Here is an 18,815-nt window from a genome sequence, read left to right as displayed (position 1 = left end):
GGAATAACTGATTCCAGGATCTCTTCCAAGTGCTCTAGTAGTGGGGTTGGGACCAGTCTAATTTAAAGGAGAAAAAATATGAGCAGTATAGTTGTGCGATAATCTGGAACGTGGTCAGAAAGCAAATCGCAAAACCAGGATAGCTGCTGCTGCTGCTTTTATGTCCTAGGACAGCAATTCCTCGTGGGTACCTTTGTCCTTCCCTTGTTGTCAGTCTTTCTTTTAGTCATCCTTCACTATTTTTTCTTCACTGTTTGTAATTCTCTTGTATGTTAGTGGAAACGTCTTTGACATGTCTCACTGGTTGCTTCTACACACTTGCTATTTTGCTTTCTTTTTTCCTCACCTAGATGTTTGCATCTTGAAGGGATTTCATCGCCAAGAGGCTATTATTTTGCCAAAAAAGAGGGGACGGGGGAAGTATTTAAGTTATTTTTCCAAAAGAACAAAGAATATAACTTACTGCTCTATTAAAAAAAAAAAAAAAACTGTTTTTTCATCTGATGTCACATTTCAGAAATGTGGTAATTTTGTTTGTGATTATACTGTCTGTTTATCAGTCTAGGAATTCTTCAATCATATTTCTTGATGATATGTTCATTGCCTTATTATTGCATGTATGCTGCAATGATAATGCTGTGCAACAAAACAAAGAGAATTACCCAGCATGTACTAAGATGTACAAACAATCATTTAGAAAACAAAAAAAGGGAAAAAAAGAGTAAGTTTCACATCTCAGTTTATAATCCTTCAAATCTCTATGCACATTTATTTTTTTAATTACAGATCATTTCTTTTATTATTTTCTTATTCAGTGCCTAGAAAGGAGATCCACTGCATCTGCAGAGGAAACTACCTTGTAAAAGAATCACCTGACAAGGAAGTAATTTCCATTCATTAATACAACACTCCGAATTGATTAATGAGGCCAATATAATTTTGTATTTCAGAAGTAATGACTTGAATTTCTGTTTTCAAAACTGTTCCTATTTTATTGGCTGTTTATTTTCTATTACATTACTTTTCAGATTTATGGAAAGTACTTGTAATTATTCAAGTACTTGTAATTATTCAATTATTCATTTGATGCAATGAATATATTTTACTGGACAACCTTATGCATTCAGTGTTACGTCTTTACTTTTCCAGCTGAAGACCAATTTCCTACTTACATTTATGCACGTAGTTGGTTGTTGAAGTTTTGGTTTTGTTCTTGTTCTTGGTGTTTTGAGGTGTTTTTTTCAAGCTGCTGTGACTTTTACATTTACATGTTAGGCATGTACAATGCAGGTCGAAGTTACAATTCTACTAATTACAAGCATAAACCAAGGTCTCATTAGCTCCTCTTGTAATTCTGCAGATCACAACTTATCATAGCACCTTATATCTGCAATTGAATTTTAAATAATAATTTCTAGGTCAATACCCAGTAGTTGTCAGTAAAGAAGCAAAACGTTGGTGGGAACTTTTCCAGACTGTTGATTGAGATTTCCATAGTGCCTTTGTCCTGCTAAGACAGGGAGCAGGAAAAGTATACTTTTCTGCCTGGGGCTTTTGTGCTTACATGGAGATGGAAACGATACAAACTTGAGTTTCTCATTTATACCAAGCACTTTGGTATTTTGTCTGAACCCAGCGATTTCCAAGCATCATTACACGAGTCCTTATCTGGTTGCAAGTAATAAACATGCCATGTCCTTAAAAGACAAAGTGTGAGACATAGCCACAATTGCTCAGTTCTGGTGCCAAGAATAAGTGGTTTGAAGAAAGCTTAGCACCCTTATCCCTAGGGAGATGTAAATTATCACAAGCAACACCAGACACAGTAACTTCTCACTTGAGTACTAGTAAACAGCAAGGACACGTCACAAGCATAATAGCTAGTCATCAAGTAATATTAAAATAGGCTCCTTCTGACATATATTTGTACTTCTATTAACGATAATTTTGCACACACATGCACAAATACCTACAGAACAAGCTATATTCCAAGAGCTGTAACGTTTTTGATCTATAGGAGTAGATGCCTTTCCTAGAGCTGTGTACTCCTCCTGTTTCGTTATACTCCTATGTAAGGGCAAAAACAGGAATGGGTTAGGAGAGACCTTCTTACAGTTGTAGCAGTGAGACTGGCCCTAGTAGCTTTCCTACATGTACTTGCTTCAGGTTTTCTTTCCAAATAAGTCTTTTATTTGCTCAGTAATGATTTTGGTGTGTTTGTGTGTTTCCCAAACCCTACCAAAAAGGATAAATAAATATGGTAGAGGAATGGTGGCTGTGCTTACGCTCAGTCTATAATGAGATGACCTTAAGCAACTAACTGATAGACACTGAAGATCTCTTCTGTAACTGGGGAAAACACCCTCCACATAAATATCATCTGCCATTCCCTATTGTTCCCTATGCACAAATAAGAAGAAGTAAGAATCAAAATGCATCTCTCTGCTTAGTGGAAGCTGTTTCTGATCTGGAAGAGTCACACACCAGCTGGGGTTCACTTTTCTGGCATGTATACGGGTAAGCAGAATTCCTCTGGCTTTATCAGGAAGAAGAAACTATTGAAAAGCTCATCGAGGCTACTGGCATTAGCGTAAGACCTAGCCATAAAATACCTGAACGCCAACTCAGGGGGCAGGGCAACTGACATCTTTGCCTATGTTCAGCAAAGATCTGTACCAAGTACAAACGCAGCTTGGGCTGTCCAGAGAGTTTGTCACGTAAGGGGGTTCACGCATCCCACTGCACACAAACCTGACCAGCTGACCAGCTAGGGCAATGAGCACTGGCACAAAATTGCTGCACGTGGAAGTGTGTTGTAGAGATCCACGTTGGCATGAGCAGCAGCACGTCAGTCATCAAGCTTTTCTTGGCATAGCCTAGAGAAGAGCTGCCATCATCTCTCACTTTGGTACGACGAGGTGCTGGCTTTATGACCCAAGCAAAGGATTTTCATCCGTCTTTCCGTAGCATGAGGAGTACTCAGTAGTACCTGCATGGCCTGCTTGTGGGTGAGGTTTGAATGGAAGCAGTCATACGGTAGGAATCACTCTTCTGGTATGCACGGTGTACGTGCCTCTGGTTACTGTCAGAGCTAGTCAAACCCAGGACATGCTCATCTACGTAGCTGTCTGTTGGCCTAGGGTAAGCATTTTGCATGCCAGCAACCACAACCAGCTGGGATCCAGAACAAGTATATCCATTATCTTTCATGGGATGAGGGCCTACGTTTCTCCTTGTGTCTAGACTTCCACCGTATTGAGGTCTGGCTGCAAATGAATTACTGAATGTGACAATTACTCAGATTTCCTGATTGTCTTTACAGAAGTATAGAATACATGTAACAGGCTGTGAAGAAGTCCATGCTCACAAAAGTCATTAGGAGGTCTTCACCCTACTGAGAACTGCAAAATATTTTGGAAACTAAGCTTGAGGTTTGTGATGTTGTGGAAAGATACCGTGATGCAAGCATCTTATTTTGTACGTGTTGCAATAAAGTCTGAAACAGCTTTTAGCATCTGATAAGGTTCTCATTGGTATTTAGATATTTGAAAAATGTTTCAGAGGCTGTTTCTAAAGCCAGGTTCTTAATTTTAAAGGTTCTGAAAATTCACAGAGCAATGTGATTCAATGGTAACAGCTATTTAAATGTATGAGTAGAAGATAAGAGGAAAACTTGGAGCAAAAAAGTACCTATTTAAAAACTGGTATTCACACAAACAGAGCTTTACACTGTTTTTATTGCAAGTTTAGGCTACACAATTAATCAGTGCTTCTGTTATGTTGATAATCTGTCTGCTTGCTGTTGTAAATAACTTACACTTGGTGGTGGAGTTGCTGACAGCTATTTAGACTTTCAGCTTTCAAGAATGCCACTAATTGTCCGTGTTTGCAGCTTCTAAAAGCATTTACTTCTGAGGTAGTTTTTGCAGCTAATGTACCTTAAAGTCTTCACTGATTGTTTGTATTTATTTTTTTTTAATGTGCATTTCCAAAGTGTGAATCTCGCTAACAGATTTAATTCACCTGAGACTATGAAGCAACCCAGGAGCTGTAGCTGAAAATGTTACCTTATTTATGATGTTGCTTTCTCTTTCAGGAAGACAGAGCATTCTCCTGTAACGCAGCATGTAACCTGTGAAACCTTGCACTGTGGGGAAGGGTGTGCGTGTGCAACTTTCACACTTATCTGCACAGAGCCAGGGAAATTGGGCTGCAGGGAGCTCTGCAGGGAGCAGGTGGAATGAGTTGCATGCACCTTGCCACCCACGGGCTGTCTTTGTGTAAAAGTGAAGGAAACTTGACCCATATCAGAAAGCATCTGCTCTTCGAATATCCCCTTCCGTTCCCTGCTTTGGCACCAGTGTGGGATTGCCCTCAGCAGAACGTGAAAAAATCCCCCTTCTCATCCTTTCTCCATAAACCTTTGGTCTCCGTGTTCTTCATAAAATTCAGTCTGAGAGCAGAGGACTTTTATTCACCTTTTCCCTACCTGTTCAGGGTTCATCCATAGCACATCTTTCATTTCAAGATCAGCAAAGAGCCGTTCGGCACCTGATTGATTCCTGCAGCCCCCTGCGCCTGGGCAGGTATCGTTAACCAGTTTCGGCTGCGAGCGCGTTGGATGTACAAAGGTTCTCGCTTGCTTGTGATCCCACATTAAGCCATGGGCTGTGCCAGGAATAAAAAAAAAAAAAAAAAAAAAAAAAAAAGAGAGATTTCCTGACTTACTCTGCTGTGGTCTTACCACGAGACGATTCCGCCTCCTGAAATGTTTGTTTTTAGCCCCCGGTAGTAGTTACAAAAGCGTGTTAAATATCAGGCTTCTCAGTCTGAGACCATCTGTTTCCCTCCTAATCACATACCACCCCCACACACTGGTTGCTTGTCATCACTGTCGGGGTTACAGCAGAAGGCAAAAAGAAAGGCATTTTCCCATATGATAGTTCAACCAGAAGATGGACTGGGGAAATGTGTTCAGGGGGAGGGGGCGTAATTATGCTAGAAATAGAGGGGTGTTTCCCTGTGACTAAAAGGAAGCAGGCTGCCAGGGACTCCAGGCATCTCTATCTCCTGTGGCTCGGTGTCTGTGTACTACCTTGTCCCCCCTGCCCATCTTTCTTCATAAATGGGCAGTGTTAGGCGGGGAGCAAGCTGTCTTTGGAGGGGCTCCGTCTGCCTTCCAAGGAATGCTTTTGCCAAATTTGTTACTGGTAAAATGACAGCTGTTAGGTATAAAGGGATTTTACACATTTTGTGTAAATTAAATAATTTGAAGTTCAAGTTCTGTTTGTGTAGAAACTAGGTTTCTATTTGCAAGTTTCAGATCAATCTTTTTTTAAGATCTCAATAGTATGCAGAATTTGTAATTCTTCCAGGAGGACGCAGAATTATAACACGTCGTTTTGTTTCTCCTTTGCTTCCCTTTGCTTTCTCAGAAGCAGCAGCAACCTGCCTTTTGCTGCTACAACGGCCTGCAGGGCAGGAGCATCGTGGAATTCAACTCGGATTTCTACCCGTGTACAGGGAATCTCATCACTTTTCCCTGTATCATGGTGGTGATTTACTCTGTGCTTATTTATTTACTTCTGCCATTGGTTCAGAAACATTTATTTGAGCTCTGTTCTTTTTGGTTCTTCATGCATATACAATCTAGTTGGCTACTTTAAGTCAGAAGATGTAGTTGTGAGCTGTGATTTCTCTACCTTTTATCTGTTCTGCCAGTGTCTATCTCAGAACTACAGCAGTTTTATTAAAAGGAAGAACTTACAATGACATGAATCGGGCATGTTTTTTTAAGGAGCTTGGCTCAGACAAGAAGCTGTAAAATTTAGCTAGAAACTGATATGAAAGATCACCTGCTGAAAACAGTTTCGTAGCAGTAAAACAAGTAGGACAGAATGGAAATGTAAGCAGGAAAAGGCAAAACCTAAAGTCATCTATGAAAATATTTTTGGAACATACATGTAAGAAAGAATGCAAATTTGCTGGTTTATATATTTTTAAAAGAAAAATCTTGGGGGAATTTTTCCCCCTAAATTTTTGTTTATTATTGAACAGAACTGTTTATTATCATTAGTTATGGTACAGTCTGTTGGAACTGTTCAGCATACAGCTGTCCTTCACAGCATTCACAGAATAAATAGTGAATACATATTAATCTCTACTGAAATCACTCCCTGTGTCCATTGATACCTCTGAAATTATCACAGATTTACTTAAATTCTAAATATTGAAGAGTTTTGTTGATAAGTTATATGAACTGACACCCTACATCCGAGGTAGGATTTTTCTGGGATGTAGGGAAAATCAATTCATAGTTTATATTTGATTTTAGGGTTAATAACTGTCTTTCTTCTGGAAAGTGAGGCAGCTTTACTGGAAACCCAGAATATCTTTTAACAGATCTTTTGCAATGAATTTGTTCTTTTGATTGATACCTAACTAGACTTGATTGTCATTAGAACAGAAAATACCTTACTTAAATCACGAGGTGGGGTGGGGTTTTTTGGTTGTTCTTTTTTTTTTTTTTAAATGTAAGAAAGAGCAAAATTCTAATTCATGCATAAGCCTAAAAAGCTTATTTGAAGTCATTAGAGAACAATAGTTCCTCAGTGTGCTCTTGTGGAAGCCTCCCCCTCTTATGCATTACTCTTTCCTGACACAATAAGGAGAAAGAAATTATTTAAAAGCTATTTTGGAAGCTTGGTTCTCTATTCTTTTCCTCTATTTCATGATCTACCAATCGCTTCTACTTGATAGCAGAGAGATTGGTTAATTGATCTGGAAACAAAGATTCATCTGTTGACCTACTGCTTTATTTCTCACTTGCTCTTAGGCCCAAGTTGTAGTTGCCTTTAGCTCTAAAGGCCAGGATCAAGCTCCCTTTTTAAAAGACAAGCCTGTAGAGTAAGCATATCGCTTCTGTGTTTTCCATAAAAGTTTTGTTGTTCTGATTTTCAAATAAAATTGTACATGCTTTCTCATTTTTCTTATTTTTTTTCCTCTTAGCTATTCACTTTTGCCTCTCCTCTGTGTATTATTTGTTCAACTTCTTTTCTGTGCAATCCTACCATTTTTTCCCTATGGTTTCTTTTTCATCTCAATGCCCCTGTTCCTTTTTCATTTCCTCCAAAGCAAAACATGAATCCCTCTTATCTGAGTTATTTCAAATCTGATGAAACGAACTCACCTATTTGCGCTTAGAAGTTTTATATTGTGTTTTCCCATTCCTCGCTTATCTTTCACAGATTTTATTAGTGTGGCCCTATGTTCTCAGGCAAGGCTGAGCACACAGAAATTGGTCAAGAATTTCATCTTGTAATTTCATCTAGTAATGAACTAGTCTGGGGGTCTTTCAAACTACTTTTGGATTCATAAATTTACAAAACGTTCAAGAGGCACTATTAACCTTAGCTAGTTAATGACAAAAAATTCAGTTGACTTAAATAGAGAAGAATTTTCCCCTTGGTTCTTGGAATCGAGGAAGGCTAGTGATTTGTTCTTTCATGAATGTCAGACGTATGTCAGTAAAAGTCAGGTTCAGTGAGTAGTAAAAGAGCCCTTAGATGGCATTTTATGTACGGGGAAGAGGGGCAGCTTTTTCAGCACTAGTTTTGTCAGCTGTAAGAAAGACGTCATCGTTTCTTGTGAGTGTATTTATTTAGGTCAGAGTTTATGAAAGTTGGTTTTCTTAACCTGTACAGTAGTAACTGCTTCTAAAATAAAATAACTTGGAGAAATTGTTTTTCTTGGAAGTGTTAAGAAATAAAATCGGAAGACAAAGAAAAACATACAGTCATGGCTCACTTTGGATTAATGATTTTGGATAGGAACCAAAATTATCTAACACTTGAAAATGCTAGGGAATCTATTAAGAAGTCATACATCAAACTTTGCAATCCATACCGTGCTCCAGTTAAACTTGTGGTATAAAATGAGTACATATATTATCACCCTGTCATTTTGCCTGAATCTGGACTATAGAACATATTCAACTTGCGGTAGGAGCATGATAATTTTGATTGCATTTATTTATAGGTCACAAATGTTGGAGTCAAAATTAAGCAGATACTTCTACTTGGCATAAACATAAGGTACTGGATGAGCACAGCAGGAAATGTGATACCCCGCATTGTTTTACCTGTGTTTTATGAGCAGTTTTGGGGTTATGGTCTCAAAGATTTTTCAGATGAATTCCAGTCCCCCATAGGCAGTTTGGAAAATGATTTCTTCTTTCCTTCACAAAGTCTTCCAACGGAGCTCTGGAATGTAGGCTTCACTGGTTTATTTTGGTTTTGTTTCTTTCAATGGAAATGTGAATTCTTTCTTTCAATGTAAACTTGAATTCTGTGGTTGAAAAGCTAGCCTTTGATTTGTGAGCTCAAAGTATATTATTTCTCCACTGATTTTCTAGAGTTATCAGCAAAGATTATCTGAAGCTAGCAATAATTGCATAACTTTTTCACTTCTGGTTCTAAAAATAGAAGAAAAAGGATCCAATTTAAGAATCTATCCTGAATAGAAACAAGTGGGATGATTGCTCTGGAAGACTACTGTCCCATAGGGAAAACCTTGGCCTGGAGTCCTGCAAAATACAGGACTTCTCAGTGGGATCTGCATCCCACCGCAGGGAAGCCAAGCCAATAGCATACCACGAAAGATTGCATTCCTGTGTGTTTAATCTCAGCGTAACATAAACTAAAGTTCATTTTTGGGTCTCAAGTGAATGACCTCTGTCATTTTTCACCACATATTCCCATTTTGTTCCCCACATAAATTGTTGGAAAAAAGGTGATGACGTTGTACCATTTGAGGGTTATGTTTGGTTTTACAGACCTCAGGTCTGTATAGAGTATAGAAATAGTGTATTTTAGTGTCTCTGCTAACCACTGTATGGGTTATCGTGGCATGAGGGTAGAGGGTACTTGCGTGGTATGACAGCAGGAGTGTAAATACACTTTTGCTTCTAGTTCATTCTCTTTGCATGGTTACCATCACGCAGTTTATGTTAGTTTTTTATTTCTTTTCTTGTAAAGCAAGATCATAAGTATATTACCCCAGCAGGTTAAATTTCAATTTATTTTAACTGTGTTTCTATACTTTTCTTTTTTCATCTTTCTTCTTAAATCCCTCTGGGGATAAAGAGGCCGCTATTAGGAAGGTTGTTTGCTGAACTAGTTTCACTGTAGCTTTTTTCACTGAAGCTGGAATATTTATCTCTGTTTCAAGCTTTAATAAGGTGATTAAAACATCCTCAACTCAGTTAAAAACCTGCAAGGTTTCTGGTTTTGTTACTTAAAATGTCTGCCTTGTGGATGACGGCATCGTGATCAGTTCTCCTTGATGCAGGTGACTTTGCTTCACCAACCTGAGCTCTTTTCCTCCCATAAGCTTTGTAATTACCTTTTGTTAGCAAGTGTCTTAGGTGGTGCTGCGGACAAGAAGGCATATATCATTTTACAGTACATAAATTAAACAGATCTGGCCTGCCCCAATATTGACTGCGTGTTACGTATGTATCGGAGGGGTTAATGGGGCGCGTGCGGGCTGGATGTGGGTATGTTGGAATGCTTTGAGAATCGATTCGGGCTAATGGAAAAAGTGTTTTAAAAGTGAGCTGGTTCAGTTCCCACAGTGCACAACAGAGAGTGGAAACAACATTTAATAAACCTTTCAGAAGTAAATCCTCCGATTTTTCCTTTCACCACCATCTGTGGAAGAAATGCCCTCTTTCTTCTCAATGGGCAGTATTTCTTCCCGCAGTGCATTTGCTGTGCATTTGCTGTACTCTGTTAGGTATTAAGAGAAAGTTCTTTATGTCTTTTGACAAAAATATTGGAAAAACACATTCTATTCATTCGTCCTTTAAGATACAAGCGTTCTTGACTTTGCACATTTTCCTTTAAACAGCAGGCTGACCAAAAATAACCAACCCAAGGATTCTGTCTCAACTTTCTCAACTATCTGGTTTCCAGTAAATTAAAGAAATTTTAGCTATATGCATCTTCTTTTACAAAGATTAATGCTGCAAAGGAAAAGCTCTGTTATACTTGCATCACGGAGAATGTTGCGTCTTCTGATTTATGTCAGCTCCATTTTAAAAACTAAGGCAATTATATGAGATGATGAACTTAACCTATTAAAGAAAATAATACATGATCATGTTTGTTTGTTTTTTACCCTATAGTTCTCATGCAGAGTTGAGGTGCTGACGGTAATATTTTTTTTCATTGCCAGTTAAGATGATTTTATACAGATTTAAATTAAGTAAGAGTTTTTGTTTTAATGGTAAACCTCACAGAAAAAAAAATCAAGTTTTATTTTGCATTTGAGAATAGGCATGATTTTAGATGCAGGGCATGTTTGTTGTGAACCATGAACAGTCTTTATGAAACCTGAAAAAGATTTGTGAAAACAGCCTGTAATAAAAATCACACATGCTTCATAAAACACTACTTGATAGATATCACTTGCACCATTAAGAACTAAACGACAAAGGATGTAATTTCAGTTCTGGCATGCAGTATTAATCGAAAGCCTTTAAAGCATCTTGCTGATGGGAACTATGACAACATGACATTGAAGAATTACGGACTAGAGACATCTATCTTAATCAGATTTTCAAAGTAAATGCCATAAAACAGAAAATTATTTTATCTATTTTCACAGGGTCACATATCGTATATGGTATATAGCTTTTTAGCTTGTTTATTCTAAAAATACCAGAGACAAAAAAAAAATCTGCCTTTGAAGTCGGTTTAAAGTTCAGTTCACAAACTTTACAAAGTTTTTTTTGTGAAAAGATACTTGGTGTAGCTGTAGAGAAGGTTGTTAGGCACTGAAGGTTTCTGTTTTCTACAGAAAGATTTCTAAAACATTATGGAGAACTGAATTCTGAAAGAGAGCTGAGCATGCACAGATATTATGGTATGAAGTTGCTGAGGGGAAATACTTCACTAAATGAATGCAAAGTGGAAAGACAAAGCTAGAGGTCTACCTGTAACCTGAAGTTACACTACTGTAGATAGCACACTAGAATATTTAACTTAACTGAGTGATATTGGCAAAAACAGGTTTCTTCACTTCCTAAATAATGCATTTTTTGTGCTTTTTGTTCATGATTTGTTTCCGTTTCCCAATGTATATTTACGTGGCAAAGAACAGCTTCCTTACGTGATAGAGTAAATGATCAGCACGTACTTTGTGGTCAAAAATACCAATGTTATATGTTAGGGACTATCCTACTGCCCTCCAGGGAGCTTGCTGTACTCCTCTTGTCATCTAGTAGATCTTAGATACCATATGTGCTATGTGAGACCATTTGAGTTTCTCCACACTCAAAGAAGTCTTTCTTCCCATTGACAGAAGTTGTTTTTATTTCTCTTTAAAAAGTAAAATAATGTTCAAAGAGAAATGTGTAATGTGAATAACCAAAATCAAGTTTTCTTTCTTCCAGACTTAGGATGCATAAGGAAGGCAATACAGTCTTTTGGAGCATATCCTGCATTTCATTGCACTGGTAGTTTCTCACTCCCAGGTAGCTTGACAGGTTGTCAGACCCTACAGGCAACGTACTGATGAGGAGACAAACATTGGCCTACTTTGATCAAGCTCCTTGTATGACTTTTTCCCATCTTATATTGTAATAGCATACACACTCACACACAGGATACAGATGCATATCTTGATCAAAGTGTCCTTGTCACTTCTCCACATTTTTGTCAGCACATAGGTAGTACAGAAGGGAGTGCTTCAAGAAGTGAGCAACAGTGGTGAGTTAAGGCTGTTTTCATCTGTATGTCCATTAGTTGTGAAGTAAGCAGAAAAGGATCGTGCAGGCTGACAACACATCAAAGCAAAAGGGCTGTCCTGTGGTGGTTGGCACTATGTCACCCAATTCCTTGGCTTGGGTGCATGGTTTGGCTTCTTAGAGCAGTTGGCAGGGTAAAGCCAATTCTAACATCAATAGGAATAAACAAATACTTGTGATGAACCACAAAATGAACACATATGGCAAGTTACCTCGGATTGCTGCTCTAGCTTATAGTAAATGACCAGAAAAGGAACTTTGAGTCTTGTGGACCCTGGCAGCAGAAGTACACAAAAGCAGTGGTTCATTTAAAAGATAGATCTGTCTAATTACAAGTGAACTCTTAAAAACTCATTTTTTTCTCTAAACCTGTAACTTTATTTTTGTTTCATTAAACAGCTTCTCATGAAAGGTGCTCCCAGACCAAAGACTTCTAGAGCGGGTGTTTTTATTACCTGCAGAAGCAGTGACACCCCAGCCAAAGCAGTGCAGGCAGCCCTCCTGTCATACCCCTCCGTAAGCAGAAGCTTCCTTCCTTGGGGAGCACAAGGAATAATTAAACTGTAACACCCACACACTTCTATTAGCAGGGATTTCCAAGGTAAATCCCACTTCTGTTTACAGTACTCTGGGAGATACTTCCATGTGCCAATTAGGTAAAATTCTGAGTCCACCAAAAGGTTGGGGTTTTTTGAGGAAATCAGACCAGTTCTTACAGAAATTACTGTTGATCACTAGCAACCTGCAGCTCTAGTAGACCTGTGACCAGTATCTGGAAATAAAAGGTTATCTTTTTTTCCTACCAGATTTCTAAGGCATTCAGTCTAGTCCAGCTATTTACTTCTGGTGGATATTACTTCTACCATGGAAGGGAGTCTTCTAAAGAGAGAGGAAAGAACGGAGAAACCTGACTAGAAAGAGTTAACACTCTCACAGACATAGGAACTCAGTATTACATTATGTTCACTTGTGAAATGTTTATATCATAATGGAAGTCTTCACTTTTGTGTTTGTCACGGAAACTCAAAGTTAATGTTAATTATACACTATTAAAAAGCCTAATCCTTATCAAATGGAAATCACCTTTTTTCCTAGATGAGTAGCTGGCTGACAGGTCTCAGCGATCTGTCTGTTACAGAAAGGCTAGCACATTAAATGTGCAACAAATTACCTTTTTTTTCATGGAGACTTAGTCTGCTTTACTCCTGAATTAACCCAAACAGCAGTAGTTATTGTCAATGCGTCTCTCCCACTTTTTACTTCCATGGATGCGTTTTTCTGTATTCTTTCATATGCTGTTCAAACTCAGTATGAATTAAATAAAAAATTAATTAAATGTAAATTACTTCTTTTGGAAAAGAAAAGAGAAAAAGGTGTTGAAAAAGGCTACATAGTGCATACAATTTACGTCTACAACTGAAATGGCTGCTTCACTTCAGTGTTGCTCCCTAGGGTAAATAATTTTAATATGTTTTGAAAAATTCATGTAACTGTAGTAAGAAAGCTTTCTACATGATTTCTTGTGATTTTTCTGAGTTCTGTACATACATTGACATGCATAATTATCTGATGTTGCCTTATGCAGCAAATACTTCAAAAATGTGTGGGGTTTTTTTGTTGTACCTGAACAACTTGAATGCACATGCTGGTTGCTGGGCCAATTTACATTTGCTTATTGCTGCAGAAATCTCTGTAAGATGAATGGGGTTGCTCTGCAGTCATTAAAGTCTAGACAGAACGTGAAAGCTATAATTAAAACTTCGCATTTTTAGACATAAGCCCACCTGTACCTGCTTAGTTTTGGAGTAAACCTGCCATTCCCATTGAGATTAAGTCAATGGGGAAAGCATTAAAAATCCAATTTAAAGCAAAGCAGTTGTAAGTTCCTGCAATAACTTGTTAGTATTTTAGCACAATTGTGTTTTATCAGATTTGAACACTGTTTTTTCCTGATACTTTCTAAGAAAGCAATTTCTAATAAGGGGTTTGCATTGAGGGCCCTGGCCAAGTCCCAGTACCATTCTTCTTCAGTAACCAAGGGAAGAACAGTTTCCAACAAACTGACAGATAGAGAAGAAGGAGGATCTCTGTACTGGCCATTGTAGCATGTGCAGAAGTATTTTTGCCAGTCTCTGATGTTGCAGAGCTTCAAGCAAATATTCTGTCTCATGAAACTCCCACTGTCTTTATCAGTTCTTTAATTTAATTAGGAAAAGCATAAATCCAGCGTTTTTCTGGCTGTGGCACTGATTTTGCAGGAGATCTGTAAGAACCACTCCACATTGATGCCTCAGTTTCTCCGCAGGTACAACAGAGACACTTTCATTAACGTCACAGTGATGCCAATAGGCTTAGTTACTGCACAAGACTTTAATAGCTTTGTGTGAAAGCCGCAATACTACTGAAAGCAGTTCTTTAGCTAATAACTTCTTAAAAGAGGAATGTAAAAAAAAAAAAAACAACTGAATCTGGCTCAGGCTTAAGAACAGCATTCAAAACATGACTGGTGTGATGGTTGTCTCTTCATCACAAATCAGTGGCATAAGATTGACGTTTCTGTTTAGAAATTGTGTGGCAATCAAAAGATCGGTAGATTCAGGAAATCTGGCAAGTGGAAGAAAAGATTGAAAGAGCAGTCCTGAGTGATCTCTCATTTCGACTGACAGCACAGGACTGAGGAAATTCAGAGGAATATAGATTTTAGCTCTATTGACTTACAGAAAAATCTAACCTTGTTAGGTTCAATTCTATCTATAGCTCTTACACAATTAGAAGAAGGATAAATCATTGCAGATTTCGCAGGCGCTTCCGATTGTTGTAGGCTGCAGATTCCCTGCCAGTTGATCTTGCCCTCAGACTCTAGGAAATGTCACTTAGCAGCATGCTATGGATAGAGATGGTGGCCTTCCAGGACACGTGGTCTTCACAAGCCTGCACTTGCTATGCTCTTCTACTTCACTTTTAGCCTGTGCCTTATTATTACAAGCCCATCCCTCCAACTCTGAAGGTATTTTATATGCTACTCTGTAATTTCAGTGTCAGCGATGGTTATATGTTATATAGCAGGAGGGCTTTGTAGGTTCATAGGAAGTATCTGGGGGAAAAACAGTGGCCCTGTGGGCTGAGGAGCAATCTCAATCCTCCAGCATGTAATCCATGTATTTTCTAGAGTTAAGCATTTACTTTGGGATGCATAAATATCGTTTACTCTCCCTCTTACTCCCTGGTAGTTTGGCTGAAGGTCTGTCATCTACCTGAGACATGTCTGCACGCCTGCCTTTGTCCCCTTGCTCAACACCCTCCTCTGTGGAGAAGAACGTTAGTTTTGCTTTGTCTTGAGCAGAGAACGGTGCTAGATCTTTGGTACTAAACTGTAAAGAGAGAGAGAGAGAGATAAGAGAGTGGTTTTCAGCTGAGATTTTAAATGAGATGAGACATTAAAGAAGAGGGATGCCAGAGTAATGATTCACATGGTAGGAAGTGCAGAGGAGGACGGTGTTGCACTGATCCTGGGAAACACTGCAACAAGTCTTGGCAGGTAGGAAAGTCAAAGGGGGGAATAAGACAGAGAAGTCAGGTCCCTGAAATAATTCTGATTGATTTATTTCTCTGATTAGAAACAAACAAATGAAAAGGATTTATTTTCACTTGTATTTTTTTTTCTTGTCTTGTAATTAATCATTTATTCATACGTGTATATATTTATACATGTTCATGCATATTTACACAGACGTGCATGTATATACATTTATATAAACACATGCACCTATGTATTTGTATATAATACAGGGCCACAGTTAATCCTGCACCAGCTCATAAATAGCTTGTAATCTAAATCAAATTTTAAGTAGACATGAGCATAAAATCTCTGCTAGTGTTAGTCTGTTCTGTTACCCTGTAGCTGACTTGTTGAAATGTGGGATTCAGCCACATGCAGCAGCACCCGTTGCGTCTGTGTTGGTAAAGACAAAGCCGATCAGTGGTGTCCTTCCCAGAAGATAATTTTTTGTGAATGTGTTAGGGTTTTGGTGCTGAAAACTTTATTGGCTGAGTAAATTATTTCTGTGCCGGATTCAGCATTGCTGTTGTTCATAACAGAAGTCATATGGACCACACAAGAAAGCTGGAAAGGGGAATGGGCTTCTTGGAAGTGATTCCAAAAGCTAAATTTTTTCTTTAAGTTTAGTATGGCTATTCATTAGCATGCCTAAATTTTCTTGTGTTCAAGACATGAGAAGTCACTCACTATAAACTTATTTTTATAATAGTCACCTGTAACATCTGTTATAACAGAAATACTTGTCCTGCATTCTCTGTACAGCTGTATTATTGGGTTGGTAACAATTTGCAGTTATAGCCAGTTGCAAACAGGGAATTGTTTATGAAGATCAAACAACTAAATTAAAAACTACACAAAATAATTTATAGTACAAGTAAAGTGCACGCCCTGTATCTTCTGCTCTGCTGAAAAGTTTCATTTACATTATTAAGTATGTTTTACTGCAGTACTTTAGGAAAGAATAGATTGCAATTTGGATTCCATCTTGTTAGGTGTTACATTTTTAAGTGTCGTCAGTCATCTCTAAATCATTACAAACGAAGTGTCGAGGATTTTTTTATTTTGTGTTCATTGTGTTGTATGCCAAAGTTTGTCTTCTCTTTATGACTTATTACCTGCTGATTTTTACAGAACAGATTGATAAAACCTAACATTCTTGGGGGTACTTGATTGCGTGCTTTGTTGTTCTGAGGTTTTCTTTTTAAGCTTTATGGGTGTTATGTGCTTTGGTTAAGTCAAAAAATATTTCCTCTACTGTTTTGATGGCCTGAATCTCTGATCACCTGTGACGTACTCCAAAATGTATTTATATTGCATAGTGTGAAATTGGAAAATCTGTTCTGTGTGTGTTCTAATGGATGTGACGGTCATTAAGTATATGAGTCTTCTGACGTTGTAATCAGATGTGATTCAGTCTGTTAAATATCCATGAAGCAACATCTGCTTCACAGAGTGACCTTCTGCTAAAGAATACTTAGCATCTATTAGCAGATCATAGTGCAGATCTGCCTTATTTGAAATGCACTAAACTAGAGTAGTCTACTGCTGTTTAGCAACTAGCTTGTAATAATTTATTGCAGTTAAATAAAGCTTAAAAAACACCATTAAATAATTACAGGGATTATATGCTTTTCGAAAACCTTTGTGTTCTACTGAAATTACCCATTTAATTTCAGGGTTGGTTTGTTAAAAAAAGCTGAAATCTAAAGGCACATTAGGGGATCTGTCAGATGCTGTTTTCTGTAGGTGTTAATAAAACCAGATTAAAAAAAAAAAAAAAAAAAAAAAACTGAAACAAATTAAAACCAAAAGCAATTTTACCATCTGTTGTATATTAATTAGAACTTTGTGTATCAAGGGTAAACTCTCTCTTAGAGAATGTCACTGAATGTCTGCTAATAGAATACTACGCAAATATATTAGACGATAGGATTATATTGAATTTCACATTCTGCTTTGGTTGTAGCAACTGCTGAGACGGTGTATAACGAACTTTAATTTTCTTTCTTCTTAGAACAACCTCCAAATAACCAAGGCCAGTCGACCCTGCAGCCTTTGCCACCTTCTCACAAGCAACATTCAGCACAGCATCACCCATCCATCACCTCACTTAACAGAAACTCACTGACAAATAGGAGGAATCAGAGTCCGGCCCCGCCGGCTGCTTTGCCCGCCGAGCTGCAAACCACACCTGAGTCAGTCCAGCTGCAGGACAGCTGGGTCCTTGGCAGTAATGCGCCACTGGAAAGCAGGTAATTTCTTAGGTACTACTACAGACTGTGGCACTACTAAAGAAAACATTTAACTTGATGACAGATAGCTAGCAGCAGATCCTTCCCCTTATTCAGCAAACAAAGCTGAAAACTTTTCAGTACTATAAAATTCTGTCCTCTCTCCAAAATCCACAATGCCAGTCTTTTCCCTTACAATGTTTATTGCACAGTAATTGGACTCAGAGAGTGTATTATTTTTTGCAGATGAGCATTTTCATTCCTGTTCATAATCTGTGACTTTTGACTGTTTGAAGTAATTTCTTGCCTTGCTTGCCAAATATGTTATGTGTCAAATACATACTGCCATACAGATCAAATGTGAAAGAACTTCCAGTAATACTTTAACTCTAGCACTTAGTAGCTTTAAAGAAATACCCGTGTGAGGCTGGATGTTTTCTAAATTTGTCTAGGGTTTGGTGAGACAGAAGAACTCACTTAGTTCTGCTATAATGATAAATTTGTCCTCATTCTTTTTTGTCTGTTAGAATTGATAGCTGGCTCTAGGAAAGGAGCAGCTAATATAAAGGGTGACACAAACTTCTATAGATGCAGAATGATGTATGATGCAAAATGATCTATAAAAAAAAATTATAGGACTTACTGGCACAGAGCTGAATTTACCTACAGTGATTAATTAATACTCATGTAACAGTCAATCAGCACTAATTTTTTTTATTAGCATTAGCCATAATATTCCAATTTAGTCATCAGACTAAACTATATTGAAGCTGACAGTAATTCTTGAAAATATTTATGAAATCAGTTCAGTCTTTGAATCCCTTTAGCAAACATTTTGTAGTGAAGTAAAGATAATTCAGTTGATTTTGACTACGTTAAAACATACGTGACCTTAAGAATCTTTATTAGGTAGTTTTGTCCCTACACATGTTTCAAGTAACTCTTGTGTCAGGTTTGGGGAATGCCTATTCACTTTTTTTAGTTTTCTTAAATATTCCTGTATTGTTTATGAGGCTTGAACACTGTAGAGTAGGATTCCAATGAAGAGATTTCATCATCATATTCAGACAATTTAGTGCATTAGAGAAAAGGTTTTTTTAATAGAATAGGTAAATTTGTAGTGGGAAAGTGTACTAAGATGGTGAAGATTTACGGGATAGCTGGTGAATCTTCTGTAGATGGATAAGATCTTTGGTGTTTGCTTCCACTGCCATAT

General features: G+C 37.8%; 1 protein-coding gene across 3 annotated transcripts in view; it reads left to right on the top strand.

Moving 5' to 3' along the window:
• The window catches only part of TENM3 (teneurin transmembrane protein 3), a 417,392-nt gene that overhangs the window by 263,584 nt on the left and 134,993 nt on the right, over positions 1-18,815 (top strand). For all 3 annotated transcript variants that reach the window (XM_082759677.1, XM_082759679.1, XM_082759678.1), the window contains one exon: positions 17,383-17,620. In XM_082759677.1, coding sequence (XP_082615803.1) covers positions 17,383-17,620 — 238 coding nt within the window. The remainder of the gene's footprint in view (positions 1-17,382; positions 17,621-18,815) is intronic.

This window comes from Aythya marila, assembly GCF_965140915.1.
Source record: "Aythya marila genome assembly, chromosome: 4".
NCBI classification, from domain to species: domain Eukaryota; kingdom Metazoa; phylum Chordata; class Aves; order Anseriformes; family Anatidae; genus Aythya; species Aythya marila.
This window is presented reverse-complemented; position numbering and strand designations above follow the sequence as displayed.